This window comes from Tachysurus fulvidraco, chromosome 3, assembly GCF_022655615.1.
Source record: "Tachysurus fulvidraco isolate hzauxx_2018 chromosome 3, HZAU_PFXX_2.0, whole genome shotgun sequence".
In the NCBI taxonomy this organism is placed as follows: Eukaryota; Metazoa; Chordata; class Actinopteri; order Siluriformes; family Bagridae; genus Tachysurus; species Tachysurus fulvidraco.
In genome coordinates this window covers 8,238,963-8,255,092 of record NC_062520.1, presented here as the reverse complement: position 1 = coordinate 8,255,092, position 16,130 = coordinate 8,238,963, and the positions used below count along the sequence as shown (strand labels likewise).

The 16,130-nt window shown below is 38.9% G+C and overlaps 1 protein-coding gene and 1 pseudogene across 1 annotated transcript; one reads left to right on the top strand and one right to left on the bottom strand.

The window, feature by feature from the left end:
* Positions 1 to 1,135: 1,135 nt before the first annotated feature.
* dipk1c (divergent protein kinase domain 1C) lies at positions 1,136 to 12,275 on the top strand. Its single transcript, XM_027149363.2, has 4 exons — positions 1,136 to 1,831; positions 8,673 to 9,395; positions 10,647 to 10,811; positions 11,748 to 12,275. Exons 1-4 carry the CDS (start codon positions 1,619 to 1,621, stop codon positions 12,009 to 12,011), a joined length of 1,365 nt encoding a protein of 454 aa, XP_027005164.1. The 5' UTR covers positions 1,136 to 1,618; the 3' UTR covers positions 12,012 to 12,275.
* A 3,375-nt stretch (positions 12,276 to 15,650) lies between these two features.
* Positions 15,651 to 15,766, bottom strand: LOC113644900 (annotated as a pseudogene).
* Positions 15,767 to 16,130: the final 364 nt, after the last annotated feature.

Below are 16,130 nucleotides of genomic sequence, written 5' to 3'. Positions count from 1 at the left end.
CAGTTCTCTTATCTCACTTCACCGGAGATGAGAAATCTTATTTACATTTGTATACTCTTTCTCATGTAATCCTACTACTCTTTGTTATTCAAAGAATGTTTATGCTTAATGATCTTCAGGCTTAAAGATTTGTGCACAATTTGGAGAAATTTTAAGTAGTGTAAACACCGAGTCACACCTCTAGGGGGCGCCAAAGTCCGGACAATTCATCAGTGTAGCATCAGACTGTGTATCTGGTGTGAATGGAAATGTGTGAAAATGACTGGATTTTCTGCTGGCAAAAAAAAGTTAAGCAATTTATGTTGCATTTTATAAAGGATGTAGCATACACTCTGATCATTAGAGTTTGAGTCTCTCTCTCTCTTTCTGTGTGTGTGTGTTCAGTGTTTGAAAATGTACATTGCAGTTGAAATCTTAAAAGGATCTCTGATTTGCAGGAAGGATTAATGAGTCTGGAGAATAGTGTGCCACAAAGCACACAGGATACTGTGGTAATTAACATAACGTGAAGCATTTTATTAAAAAACAACACGGATGGATATTAGCTGGTGTAAGACCGAGCTGCTTCTTCTGCTTTGAATGAGCTATTAAGAATTCTGTGCACTTGCTGTCTCTTCAACACAACAGATAACAACAGTCACACTGAGGCACTCGTGGGGATCAGCTCATTAGAAGAACAAAACACAACCGCCTTCGCTCATCCAGTCAGTGCAAATCAAATCTCAAGTTTTGCTTCATTACTTTGCTGCAGAGAAGTGCTTTCTGAATCAAATATTCAGCAACTCAGTTAAACAATAAGAAAATTTTTACTGCAGATGCAGCAAGGAATCTTAGCTGTAAATCTACCGTGCTTGAGATCCGTAACCCGGTTAGAAGTTGTGGAGTGTTTGAGAATGCGCACACTGAGCAGTTGGAAAAACAGTCCTGCATTCACTGCTCTGTTGTGTTTTGTCTGCATGGCATAGGAAGGAGTTTGGCAGAATGCACTGAACACCACAGCTGAGAGTCAGTGTGCCTGCTGAGAAGGCCTGGCTGCCGTGGAAACAGGAAGAAAGCAACCCAAAGGAGGCAAGTCCTCAAGAAAGGGGCGGGCATCTGAGAACCAGAGAGGGGGGGAAGAGAGAGAGAGAGAGGGAGAGAGAGAGAAAGGTGGAGTATAGTAATAGGGTAAGATTGAAAGAGGCTGAGAGAGTTACAGAAAGAGAGAGAATTGTAAGCCAGATGAGGGAGCATGACACAGAGAAATAGTGAGAATGGTATAAAGGAGTAAGAGAGAGTGAGAGAGAGAGGTTGTGGGTATGAAGAAGAACCGTAAAATAGTAAGAAAGGAACAAGTCCACTTTGAAAAACGGGAGCTTTTCATGGCACTGCCATTCTCACCCAGTCCCAAACCAATGGGAAAGAAACTGAGGAGTTACATGTGAGAAGATCTCTCGAGCAGCATGGAGAATCCCAGAGCAGAGAGGAGGAGCAGAGGAGAACACACACACTCAGACCTCCTGCAGGAGGAGCGCCAGCAGGACTCCAATCCTTTAACAGTCTACTGAGACCACCACAGATGCCTGCAGGAGGAGCGCTAAAGCACACAGGAAGCTGAAGTGGGTAAAGCGTGTGCCCGATGTTCCGGCCCGTGTGCCGGGCCGCGGGTTTGGGCCGTGGGGGTTGTGGGCTGCGGTGGCTCAGGGCGAGAGTGCGGCGCAGGAGTGCCATACTCTTCCTCCTACTCTGGCTTGCCTCATGGCTCTTACTCAGTGGCCTACTCTTCGTGCACACGACCATGTTTTCTGACTTCTGCACAGATGATAAGAGCAGGAGGATTCTCCAGAGACTGGTAGGTCAACAGTGGCAGCTTGGTATCACCTGCCGAATTTCACTGTACCTCTGTACGTTCGTTAACAGTGAGGACACAACGTTTTAAATAATGATGTAGGCGCAGTAATGGTAGGAAGTGTAAAAAGTTTTATATTTGATGGATGAGAGTCACGTACTCTATAAACAAAACCGCAGCGTTTCGAGTTTTTTAACCACGTGCGTGACTCGAGTTCACGTATTTAGGCACGGCTGTCAGAAACGTGTGTCCGTTTACCACAGAGTTGATCTATTACACCAGAGCAGGCAAATTACGATCCAACACGATTCAGCCACTTTATATAACTGTTCCAGCAGGTTGTCACACGCATTCTATGGACGTAAAGCATCAGCAAAAACAAAGCAGACAAAATAACAAGCCGTGTAGCCTGCAGGAGATTCGTTCATTTATTTCAATTTCACTTTCACTGTCGGAAAACCCGACGAATGTTTAAAGGTATAATAAACATGGCATTGCAAAAGCTTAATCTGTCAGCCCGTGATTCATTGGTTATATTACCTCCAAGCTTCAGTACGTGATTCTCTAGTGTTCCTTAACATCAACGTGACTTTAAATGCTTTTTCCGTACTGTGGAATTAATCCATGTCAAATAAGTGACGATGCAACAATTTCTTTTTGCTTTTCAGCTCCAAATTCTCTCTGAAAGATTGACACGAAGCATAACAAATTTATAGGATTAGGTTTCCACCAAGAAATTAGATTAAAGAGGTGCAGTGAAAACAACAAACCATTCGATATTCAGAGTTCGGTGTAGCAGAGAAGTAAACATGCTCAGAAACATGTTTGGACACAATAGATATATAAGTAGATTTTTTTTTGTACTGTTACAGGAAGAAACTCCAGATTAAAAGGATATATTACACAATTATAATGATATTATGATTTACTCCATTGAGAGGTAGCTGGTTATTAGGCATAAATATATTACACCAGAGTTATTAACAACAAGCCGCCCAATAAAATTAGGTTTTAGATTTTTAATCGCAGTGTTTTTCACCTGTTACGTGGACAAAATGAGAGTCTCAAGTTTAATAAGGCATAAATCAAACATTGCGGTAAGAGGCTTCAAGACAAATTCTTTCCTAAGTGTGTTTTGAAAACGCTATCATCCAAGCAAGCGTTGTTCCAGCTCCAATTCACCCGAGGGCAAAATGTCTCCACGGCTCAGTAGGAGCCAGCAAAGGAATTCTGCACCATGCCAAATTCTTCTAATTAAAGACAGGGTGTAGAAACAGAGCGGCAACTATCTATCGGTCTGGAGGGACTTTAAAGGGATCACCAAGGGATAATTAATGACTTGGAACACTATATTCGGTTTAGATGAACCCGAGTGTGCTTAAATTTAAGAATTAGAATAAATGTTGTATGTACAAAATGATGTGAGAGGGAGATTGTGACAAAGCCACATTTTCCAAAGATACCCGACTATATGTTGAATGCTGTATAGAAGCACAAGCTTTACCTAAACGAGGGAATACGCTTCAGATGCAGGATTTATATACAGTCCTACACCTGCTTAAAGGAAACAGGTTGCAGAGGAAGGAAGCAGAACAAATTTTTATGTGGCTTTTAAAAATAAAGCGCACCCTGATCCGTCCTGAAACGTTCTAAAGGCCACATCTGTGACAGAAAGGTAAAAAAGTGATGTGACACACAATAAAGGCATTGACAAAATATTTCCACTGTTCGCCGAGGTGAAATAAAGCAGATCTCGCAACGTGAAGACGTCCTGAGAGAAGCCGGGTCGAGACACGAGTCGAGCTCAGCTTGTTTCAGCACGTAACACGCCTGTTGGGAACTTCACCTCATGACTCATAAACACAAGTGAGATGTTAGAGCAACACGCTCGTCTCATGGGATCATAAACACGAACGACGTATCAGTTGATATCTGGGAAAAAAAATAATAAAAAATCGAGATGCATTTTGTTTTTGAAAGTGAGACAGGCTTGCTTAAAGCCTTAAAGCATTTTAATCAAAACTGTAAACATTTTAAATGATTTAGGCATAAAGTTTAATTATGCAAAAATTTTTTTTTACAGAACACTGAGTTCTGCTGAGAATCAGACGATACAGTATTGAGCGTTAGACTTTGTCCTATTTTTCCTATTATAAATAAATAAATTCCTATTTATTACACTAAAGACATTTACCAAATAACCAAGAGTGGAAAAAAAAAAGTTTTTATTTGAATTCATTTATAATTTAGCATTTTTTATTGCAAATAAGTGAAAACAAAGTATATTACGGTAATCACTGTTTCCTTCAGTTCGATTGTTCCAGCACTTCATAAGTATCTGGAATCCTCTAGAAAGAGAAAAAAAAAATTCAATTCAAATTTTTAGTGTTTTCAATTGAATCTATTTTAACCCTCGTACTTTCATTTTTCGGCTTGATGATACCTTCAAGCTGAAACGCATCCTCTGAACTACATTCAAATAGTTGGTTTCAAATAAATTTGTATAATTAATTTTCTTAATTTGCCTTTTTTTAATGTATTTATTTATTTAAACGTTGTATAAATCGCTATCCGCTGAGAAGAGAAAGCTCGGGTCAAAAGGCAAAAGGACGTCCGTCGCTTTATGGTTCCTTTTTTTTTTTTTTGGAAGAGTTCATTTACTAAATGGTGAACACAGAGACGTGTACACGCGACGTCTTCCTCGTTTATTAACTAAGACGGTGTGCAAATCAGCATGCTTCGATAAATAACTCAATAAACATGAATAAACCAAATAAATAGCAGAGGTTGAGGCTGAGCACCTTTCAGTAATTGCTTAAACACAAGTCGTTTTTTAATCAGTACTCACACCTGCCACCTAAGCTACAGGTCGATTCTCAGCGAGCGTTAATGAAATAGCCGGTGGAGTCTGTGACTGTGCCGCAGGGCCTTGCTGCTTTGCCTATTTATACTACAACACAGTGATCAAGAACAGACGGTTCACGAGGACTCACCTCAAAAGAAACAATAAGTTACTCATGAATAAGATGATGAATAATTGATTTAGATATATACGTCATATATTGATATATAACCTTTAATGCATTATGTAGGCCGTATTTCTTATGTATAATCCGAAAACGGTTTACTTCTCCCATTTTTACATACAACTCTTTTTGTTTTTTGTAGCCTCGGGTCATAACCTGACTCTGTGTTGTATGATTTATGTACCGGATCTACATGTAGACGGTTACTGAAGTACGGTATACAAATAACAGTATTAAAATCAGTTACACATTTAAGACTACAGACTTAAAAATGTCTAAACTTCTGCTAGATCTTCGAATAGATTTGGTCTTTAAAGTTGTTCATGAATGAAAGAAAAATAAATTCCACTTCCTGTATAACTGGTACAAAAGAAACTTCAGAACTTTTATTGTGTTCGATGCAAAGAGAAACTGAATCTGATTACACAATAATATAGTATAGAATTGATTATATTTATAAATATAATTGTGCATATCATATAGTCGATATGACTGTGTGGATATGCACAGTATGTGTGTGTGTGTGTGTGTGTGTGTGTGTGTGTGTGTGTGTGTGTGTGTGTGTGTGTGTGTGTGTGTGTGTGTGTGTGTGTGGCTTGATAAGGGGCAACAAGGACCTTCTCTGGATGTATGTTTTTAGTTGTTTATTTTCTGCCAATAGTGAGTAAGGTTCATGGTTCAGCCCTGGGTGGTGCACACACACACACACACACACACACACACACACACACACACACACACACACACACACACACACACACACACACACACACACACACACACACACACACACACACACACACACACACACACACACAGCATGCCGAGAAGTTCATGGTCTGGGGAAACAGAATTTTTGAGTACTATTTTTAAGACCTATTCTTTAAATGGTATTTTATAATTACTCACCAAGTTCATATAAAGTTTAAAAACAAAACAAAAAAACAGCTTCTCCTGTTGTTGCACTAGTTATAAGCAGTGACAAATCTGCACATTTAAGTGGAAAAAAAAAAAAACCTGTTTGTCTGTATTCTTACGTCTTTTTCCAGGCATAAAAAATGAGATGTTAAAAGCAGATTATAAAGAGCAAAGCCAAAACACACTGCTTTGGCAAAAAGGACAGAGTATGTTTTAAATTAGCAGCGGTTTTGTTTTTCGGGACTAAGAAACCAAGAAAATGTATTGCTAAATTGTGCCCAGTATAATCAGTGTACACATCTGGGGATTAGAATCTAATGTAGAACGCTTCATCAGTTTACCGTGACCACAGCAGAACGAAGTGTTGTTAAATATATGCGAGTTGAATATGTTTGGCTGCACAAAGCAAGTTTCAGCTGTGAAAAACAAACCGGAACTGCTGTTTATTTAGTGCTTAGTCCCTACATGCTCCGTATCAGGAAACTTACACTACAGTCTGTTTGTGTCCATAGTGACAGATTGACAGGGATGTGGTAGCGTAGTGGTTAAGGTGTTGGTCTACCAATTGGAAGGTTGTGAGTTCAAATCCGAATCCAAGATGTTCAAAACGAGCTAAAAATTTAAGTCGCTCTGGATAAGGGCGTCTGCTAAATGTACAGCTTTATAAACCTGACATGATCTTTAGGTTGAGGCATTGCAGAATGCTCAGAACACAAAAGGTCCAGTGATCTGGAAGCAAAGCCAACATCGACAGTATGTGCGATATACGGTACGACACAGAAGTAAATAAAAAACACATCAATACAACACTGAAAGCCAGGGTATACAGTAGTTGGACCTTTTCCAACTATTCCATGGTGGGAAAGTTTACGTGCAGACACAGAAGCTAAAAACAGCTGCTGACCAAAATGATGCAAGGTTTAGAAATCTCGGGAATTCAAACGGATGTGCGGTAAGTGGCAGATGTCCAGTCAGAGTCAGGAAAAGCCTGGACCAAACGATCTGTGCTAACCCGAATAAACTAAAGCGTTTACACAAGTTTCGCCTGTTATGTAAAATTATAGTGATGTATAAATTTAGTTTATAGTCGGTAATACTTTGTTTTGTTTTAAAAGAAAATCATCTCAAAGTTGCACGTGAAGCGACTGAGCAATGTTAAGCAAAGCAAACACAGGCTAAATCATATATTTTCTTTAACACATGAGTCTGACCCAAACAAAACAAATACTCCAAATATCTCATATATCAAGGCACACTGAAGCTGGGTGGTGAAGTAAGAGACACAGTAAATCTTTTTGATGGATGATGATTAGAAAAAGATATTGCTATCACTAATGTGGCTAACGTCAATGTGATCAGGACCATTAGCTGACCTGCTCGGCCTTTGGCTGACTCGAGACGACAGCTGTCTACACGGGAATGTGGCAGTGGAGGATTTGCAGCTAATCTTTTGTGAAACACTAATCATGCCTCGCTTTCCAATCCTATCAGACATCTGGATGTGTGAGATTTTTGAAGCGGAGGAAGTCTGAGTTGTGAAACGGATGACTCGAACGTAAAGCGCTTTCACGCCTAACGAGCTGCTGTCTGTTTACCCAGAAATGATCGAGCTGGGTTTGTGAAACCCTGCAGCTCGATCGACGTGTATAATTAAAGTAAAACGAAATCCTGAGCACATTGGAAACGACAGAACTAGGTTTAAAAACCACATTTGAAGAAAAGTTTACCCCAAGCAATTAGGTGTGTGATGTGCAGCATCAAATCAAGTCAAGAAGCTTTTATTGTTATTTTACCCATATAGAGATGATGAGGAACATAGCGAATCTATCCGAACCTGACACAATTTTGTTTTTCCTCACACAGAGAAATAGTTCTGAAATAAAAGAATAAGCTGTGGTGCTTACTGTATGATCTCTTTTTTTTTGCACCGTTTCTTGGAAGGGATCACAGCAAACATACAAGTCAAGCAAACTGTTAGACAAAAACACAAAATCCAAGCGAACGCTTCTAAGGTTACGCTTCATTTTGTGTTTTCTAAGACCACACTTTCTCTGTTTCCATAGCAACACTTTTACCTTGGCTTACCTGTTCTATGAATGAGTGATAATATCACACGACATGAAGAGATGTAATCATCTGTGCAAATCTCTCACAGGCATGAAGGTGTACATGTAAGGAATAAACCATTAAAGAGAAATTTAAACACAACAAAACAACAACAGAAACACAACCTCAAATTTATGTTCATACACTCACAGAAAAAAAAAATCTTACTAATGTCACTCAATGAGAAAACAATCACACTAATGTCACTTAATGAGTTTTCACCTAAGCCTTCATTATGACTATATAATTAATTAATGTGATGCTTATATATGTGTCATATACGAGTTCTAAGTGTCGGTACCCTTTAAATAAAGCGTCATGACATGTTCTGTTAATTGTTAAGCATCAACATTACAGCGTCCATCCGGTCACACTTTCTATGTAAGGCAGGTTATAACGCAATATAACCGCAAGACAATATGCAGCATACAATTTAATGTTTTAAGGTTATGATTATTTAAGAAAATGCATTGTAACATAATGTGATCCATTTATTCTTGATCTTGAACTAACTATAACACATTACTATTGTGTTAGAATTGTTTATAGCTATGGTTATAATGCATTTGTAAATAGTTAACAGGCTGCATTATAAGCAGTGTTTATAACACACAGTCTTTTAGAAGATTTCCAGTTGATATCTATGATTATAATTCTTTTAAAAAAGTCTCAGTTCAATATAAGTAGGGTTGGGTTTCTTTAGTAAGGGTTCTTTATAATGCATTCATATGAAATAACATATGAATGCATTATAACATGAGGTGAAGTGAACTGAACTGTGCTCTGTGTTACAGTGTGAGGAATACCAACAAGGTGCATTAACAGGTGACCTGTGTGAAGACCTTTGCATGGGAGGCCATGTGGAATACAAGCGTTGCCTCTACTACGAGAATGGAAAAAAGGTGATGGCGGCCAGCTGGCGAGGCGTGCCGATCGTCCTAAAATCTAAACTGGAGAATTTCACCTCCTATGAGGCTTTGGTTCTGTTGGAGTACCAGGATGCAGCAGGTGATGTGGGTGCAGAGGAGGAGCTTTCACCCCTGGATGTAGTGTTTTACGCAACTTTGCAGATTAAGAACTTGTTGGGCCTGGAGGCTGGGAGTAACCTGACGCTACCAAGGCTTTGGGGCCAGAAACTAAAAAAAAGGTCCCAGTTATACTCAAGGGCTGAGCTGGCCTCACTCTGGGCTCTGATCCAACAGGAGGAATATGCCTTTCTCCGTGTGATGCAGGACCTGACGGACCACGTGGCCAAGGTGCTGGGCTCCTGTGGCCATTTTTACGCAGTGGAATATCTTGCTGCTGGCCATGCATGGGACCAGAATATCTTCTCGCTGGAGGAGTTCTCTCAGAGCCCAAAAATTAGAAAAGGACACACACTGACTGAGATAGACATGGTGCCTCGGGTCGCCCTGAGCTTCTTGGACATGGTGGACCACTTTGAGAATGACTTTTCTCATCACTTGCACCTTTGTGATATCAAACCTGAGAACTTTGCCATCAGGCAGGATTTAACGGTGAGTATTTACTTTGATCTGTCTCTAGAATCCATTTAGGAAAACAGCTAAAATAACAGGAGACTCAGTTCGGAAACCCGGGTAAAGCTGTCATTAAGCCGTGCCTAAGGCCAGCATGTTGCACTGAGGAAACAATAAAAACCTTATACAAACGGAAGGGAAGGTCACGGAATTAAGATTCACCCCCGGTCTCGGCTGTCGTCTCGACAAATGGATCCTCTAAACCACTCTAATATACAGCAACAAAAAAAGTGGGAGCACGCTCATTTATAATAAACACACTGCAACGTGCTCTGCAAAAGATTATAGCAAGCCAGTTCGGTCTGGCATTAGTTTTCCCCTTTATTAAGAATAATTATACACGTTTTTGATAGGTTGATAAATGTTTTTCATTTTAGCACTCACCGATTATGCTCATGACTGATAAATAGGTCTTTTAGAAAACAAACAGGATTTCAGTGTAATGGGGAAGTTTATTTTTTCAGCTTTAATCCTGTTTATCCCAAAGGCTTAAAACTTAAGAGCAAGTAATCTCCATCAATAGCTAATACTTTGGTTAAAAATATAAAAGTTTTCACTTATTCAATTATTTCTCTCTTTCTTTCTATATTCCATTGCAACCAACCAGAAATAATTTTATTAAAACCAACCAGAAATAAATTCAACGGTATCAAATTAGCTGCAGAAGACCGACTTGTATAAATGTTTGTTAAACTGTTTAACAGAAAAGGTTCAACTTTGTTTTGATTCACACGTAATACAGTCGTGAATGTGTGTTAATGTTTATGCTAATGTAAACTGTCAAATCTGTAGGTTCTTGGAAGGTTCGATTTAAACAGAACATGTGTTACGAGCTAAAAGGATTAAACATACTGTAGCTTGAGTTCTACACGGTAATAAAGTAAACACTGTCCTGCACAGTATAATCACCAGTATTCGGGTTATTTACACAGTTAAGGCTGAACATAAATGTAAAATATAACAGAAATATAAATTCCTTTATCATCGTTGTATTTAGGTTTATCTTATTTCAATATATAGTTCATGTTTTATTATTATTATTATTATAATACGGTAAATTATAAGTATTGTCCAGAGTGTGTCTGCTGTATAGCAATGTTATATAGTAGGCTTCAGATCTACGGTGAGACAAAACTAGTATAAAGTGGCAAATGTAGGGATTAATAAATAAATAAATGGATATGCAGAATTTTTAGTCAAACCTACGTTTTCTTCGAATGCGTTCGACAGGTGGCAGCTATAGACGTGGACATGGCTTTTTTCGAGCCAAAAATGCAGGACATTCTCGAGCAAAACTGCACCAACGACAACGACTGCAATTTCTTCGACTGCATCTCCAAATGTAACGCAAAGAAAAACAAGTGTGGATCGAAACGCAAAAACAGCAATCTTCAGGCAAGTTTAATGCATTAACGTCTTCTATTTACGTTACTTTTTAGTGTGCATGTATTTCTTTTAAAATATATAGAATATTATAGTATTTTAAATTATTGCTAATTCATTTAACACTTCTTTGTTAGCAAGGCATTTAAAATTTTTTTTAAAAAAATGCACAGCGGTTTCAAAGAAAAAAACTGTTGTATTAACGGTCACGGAGGAAAGTCAATCCTTCAGCTCGAGTGTTAACGTGAACAATGTGCGGAATGTTAAGTTTGTGATAAGGCTGAATAGAGTTTGGGCTGGAGCCTACCATCATTATGTGTTATAAATGTCACTGAGTGTTGAAATAAGAAACCTTTGTGGTCAGGAGAAACAAGAATGTCTTAAAAACAAGACAAAACTAAGAAGAACAAAGATATTATATAGTGACTCTGGCTATAGTCACTCTTTTATATATATATATATATATATATATATATATATATATATATATATATATATATATATATATATATATAGCTTTATCACATCTTCGCTTTCGTCTTTTCATGATAAAAATCTAAATCATCACCTGTTGTCAGTGCAAGACCCCTTTTAAGGAGACCAGCTAACAGACGAGTGAGCGAAATGAAACCAAGTCCAGCTCCATGCCTCAGACAGAGCCCATCTCTCCATCGCTGATCACTTATCACGCCACCAGATGACCTCTGCCATCCTATTGTCTGTCCTGCCACTCAGAACAATAGGGGCTTTGTGTCATTCAGAATGCCAGGTCAAGGAGATGAGCATATCTTCAGCTCCTGTCCCCTTTAAACAACATGAAATAAGAATATGACCGATGACTGTGATCAGGGCCATGAAATAATGACTGTTTCCTGTTGAAGTCTTCCATTTGGCCTCGTTGTTGGTCAACTGTTCATCAGCTCTCATTCTCTCTCTTTCTCTGTACAGGTGATCTGTGAGAAGATCTTCCGCTCGTGGTTCTCTCCCACGCTGCTGGGGGAAAAAGCGGGGCGTCCCCTTCAGGTGGAGCTCCAGCAAGCGGTGCAGGATTGTGCGGAGACAGAAGTCGGAGAGGACGCAGATCGCTCCCGGACCATGAGGTTGCGCCTACAGGGCCTCCTCACGCAGCTCGTCCAGGAGGACTCGGCCGAACATCAGAGCCGAAAGCAAGCACACGCAAAACGACGCATCCACACGGCACTCAATTTTTGAGAGGTCACTTGAAGACAATGCTTTGTAGTAATTATTGTGAATCAACTCATCTCCAGTTCATGGTTTATTTTGCGCTGACCTCTTTACCTTTTGACTGTAGTCACACTGTGGAGTTTTAAATGTAATAGTAGTTAAACTATGCTAATATAGCAGAGTTGTAATTTTTAGAGATTAAAAAAAAAATCTTGATGTACTGTAAATAACACTTTTGTATAAAAAAAAAAGATGTAAATTTGCAAACGTGAATAAAATGTTTTCATCGTTTCGACGTTTTCAACTCGTGTGAATTTGCATCACACACCAACAGCTGCCTTTCATTTGTAAGCTGTTTCATGGTTCCATATCAACACCTAGAAGAAAAACTCAAACAAGTTCAAACCAACATTTGTTTCCCATCACTCTCAGTGTAGTGGAAGAATTCTGTAGATCCCTTCATCTTAGCATTTGCCTTTTAGGAACAAATCCTTCCTCAAAGGAGATCATGTTCCAGTTGGTCTCCAGCTGTCAGCTCAACCTGGGTCGAATAGGACAGACTAAACACGACCACGGGTCAAGGAAAGAAGAAGAAGAAGGCAAGATGTATTACAGCCCAGGATACAAAAAAGGCATGATGAAGGACTTGTAATATGTTGCCTGCAGGTGAACTTTGCAGATTTGTCTCAAATTTTTTCTTAGTGACTTACGAGCTTGTTCTGGACGCAGCAACGGGCATCTGGTTTTGATCGGACTTCAGGTACATAGTGTACAGAAAGAAACAGGACAGGGACTGGAGGGATTGGATCTAAGAACTCAAGATTATTCTTTTAAAGCGTGAAGTCAGTGCTGATTAGTTGTCTAATCTGGATGTATGAAGTATACATGGATCACTTTTCACATATATTGAGATGTTTAACTATCTAATTTTTTAGAAATGGCTCATTTACCTGGGTTTCTTACTGTATCTCTACCCTGAACCCTAATGTTTCCATCTATAGACTGTTCGTCAGTTACCTTTTGCCAGTTCCACTATTAACAGTTACAGGAAAGCAAAAGAACTAGGGGATGCACCAAGTATTAAACAGTGAAATAATTTAAGTTCTTAACGCTGCTATTTTTTTAAAAACATTTTTTAGACTCTTTAAAGGAATAGTTCAGCACAAAGAAATATAAAGATGCATAGTTTACAGAAAAATGCAGAAAAAGTTCACCCCACAAAAACAGAAGAATAAAAACACAGATCACGACAAAAAATGACTAAAATGACATAGTTCACCACAAAAAAACAAATAAAAGTCTTTGAGATTAAGCAATTCCGCCAATTCTCACAATAATTTATACAACAGTTGGTATTTTACAAGTCTATAAAGAACAATGGACTATTCAACATTTTTAAGCAAAATAAAAATAAAAGCTCCAAGTGCTCATATTTTGGAAGCAGCTCCAGCGATGCCTTTGTCCAAAGATTTGCCCTGGACCACAAATCCAAGCTGTTTAAATTGCCAGCAGATGTGTGTAAGGTGATCACATAATTGCACTAGTCCTTCTCCACCAAAACACAGAACATCAGTAAAAAGCAGCTGTAAATCTCAGAGGTATTACCAGCTGAAGTATACCAGACTGGGAAGGCGAGTAACAGCAATCCGCCTCAAAGCGAACTTTAGAAGAACGTTGTTCCTGTGACGTTGAAGGACGTGTTAACACGATCAGAGAAACCTGGTGGACATCACGAGGGCTGCTCCTTTTAGACTTGAATGTAAAGAGTTAACAGAATAAAATAACACACAAAGCAGTGTTATTGTTATCTTTAGCTGAAGTGGAACAACCTTTAAACCTTTACATGTTCATTCAGTTCGCTCAGCTTACTATTCTTTCACCTTGAAATTCTGATGTAATTTACACAACAAATTAAGGACCAAGCACAAGGAAAAAAAACAAAAAACATGGAAGTGCAACAAACAACTTACAATATGGTTCTACTAAAGAGTTTCATTAGACGAATAAAAAGAGCACTCATGCTGAAAGATAAATTTGTCTGGTCTTGCACTGAGCTTTGCCCAGAGGATATGAATGAATCGATTAAAAGGCAAAAGAGTTCAAGTACCTCGTTAATCTACATGTCTCATTACTGTAACTTTTTTTGTGAGACTTTAAAATGACAGCAGGTTTTTTACACTGAGTGAATGATGAAATATACCTAAGGAAAAGAGAAATCTAGTGATTTTTATTAAAAAGAAAAATCTGACCACATCGCATCCAACTAAAACGCTGAGGCTGCTGATTGGTTCATGGAATGAACTAATCTTTGCTCGTTATGTTGCTAAGCAACCAGACACTACATTGTGTGGCTGAAGAATTTATTGTTAATATGGACATTTTAATTATGTATTAAATTGCTTCTTCTTAATATTTAATAATTGATTAAGTTTGGATCAGTAATTCATTAATTATTTACTTTTACAGTAATTAGCGGCTATTGTATATCTTGTAGCTAGGTTTTCCGTGTTCAGTTGTGTTAAAAATATAAGTTTCCCTACGTTATTTCGTCATCAGTAATGTTTTTTCATCAATATTGAACAATAATTTCTATATAAATATTAGACATTTTCTAAACAGATAATGAATAAGCGATGGCCACATTATATCACACTCAATAATCTAGCTCACGGTGATCTGTATTTTCCTGTTAAAGGGGTTTGGCTGTGAAAGTGGCTTCTCTTCTTCTGTTCATCTTCATCTGTTGCGCTTTCGTAGGTTATGTCAAAACTTATGTTCATGAAAAAGGCATCGTTTGCCGTGATGGCTGGTGATGTCGCTTACTGTACTGTAGTAACGATTTCGAAATAGGATGTGGAACTGTATTTTCGAACACTGACGGTGGTACCGGATCACACAGTAAAATATCCCAGCGTGGTTGTACTACAGTATAAGCACTTTCGGGACACTGATCAGACTATTGGAGCCAAACTATCAGTTGTATAAGTAGATATCATATCAGGTTGACAGCCTTGAAGGAAATAACAATCTCAATCTTTGGGAGTGTCCAACTAGTAAAAGATCCCACACAATTAATACCCATTGCAATGTGGTTCAACCCTCTTAAAAAGGAAAAATAACTATTCATTGAACGAGAAAAAAAGGCCCTTCACTGTGCCAAAAAAAAGTAACAAGTGAGTCAACAAGAGAAGGAGAAAACGCCTGGGGCTGAAACAAATTGTTCACATAAAACTCACTTCTGGAGGCATTTAAGAGCAGAAATAAATCTGCTGTCAGATTCTAGACCTATCAAACTCTCTATATAAAAGCGAGGGTTGAAAGAGGTACTGTTCTGCTTCCGTCAGTCAGTTTTTCACCGAATCAAAGACTAGCCAGAATCAATTAAAGTGACGTGACATAAGGCTAAGTACGGTGACCCATACTCAGAATTTGTTCTCTGCATTTAACCCATCCAAAGTGCACACACACACAGCAGTGAACACACACACCGTGAACACACACCTGGAGCAGTGGGCAGCCATTTATGCTGCGGCGCCCGGGGAGCAGTTGGCGGGTTCGGTGCCTTGCTCAAGGGCACCTCAGTCGTGGCCGGCCCGAGACTCGAACCCGCAACCTTTGTGTTATGAATCAGACTCTCTAACCATTAGGCCAAGACTGCCCCCCAAAAAATGGTGCACCAAGCCTGGATGTACTGCAATACCAGGGCAATGCGTGGAGCGGATGGAGCAAGCTGATAAGAGCAGATACTACACTTGATCTTAGCCAAAAGGCCGAGAAGCAAAAGGCCGATTAACCTACATACTGTAATTCTATAAATTCAGTAAATTTATAAAACAGAGTTATTTCCAAGTCAGAAAATCTTTCCTTTCTGCATTCCTCATTACATCTGGAATGCTGAAATGTGTATCCTGAATCGTAATGCCAACCCTAGCTGCTAATCATCAGCTTTTGTCATTCGTTATGCTAGACTGGTCATGCAAAATTGATGAGAAATAGTGCATTCCTAAGTGGTTAGGGCATGCAAGTTAAATCGCTAGTTTCAGCATTAAATTAGCTCATGTTCTCGACCATTTCCCTTGACCTTTCATGGGAAAATCTGCTGGAGCAGCTGTCTTTGTGGGCTGCAGTGCAAATTACACTACAGAC

Coding starts and splice junctions, on each gene's coding strand:
- dipk1c (XM_027149363.2), top strand. CDS start 1,619: ATGTTCCGGCCCGTGTGCCGGGCCGCGGGTTTGGGCCGTGGGGGTTGT. Junction 1,832..8,672: donor GGAGGATTCTCCAGAGACTG/GTAGGTCAACAG, acceptor TCTGTGTTACAG/TGTGAGGAATACCAACAAGG. Junction 9,396..10,646: donor CCATCAGGCAGGATTTAACG/GTGAGTATTTAC, acceptor TGCGTTCGACAG/GTGGCAGCTATAGACGTGGA.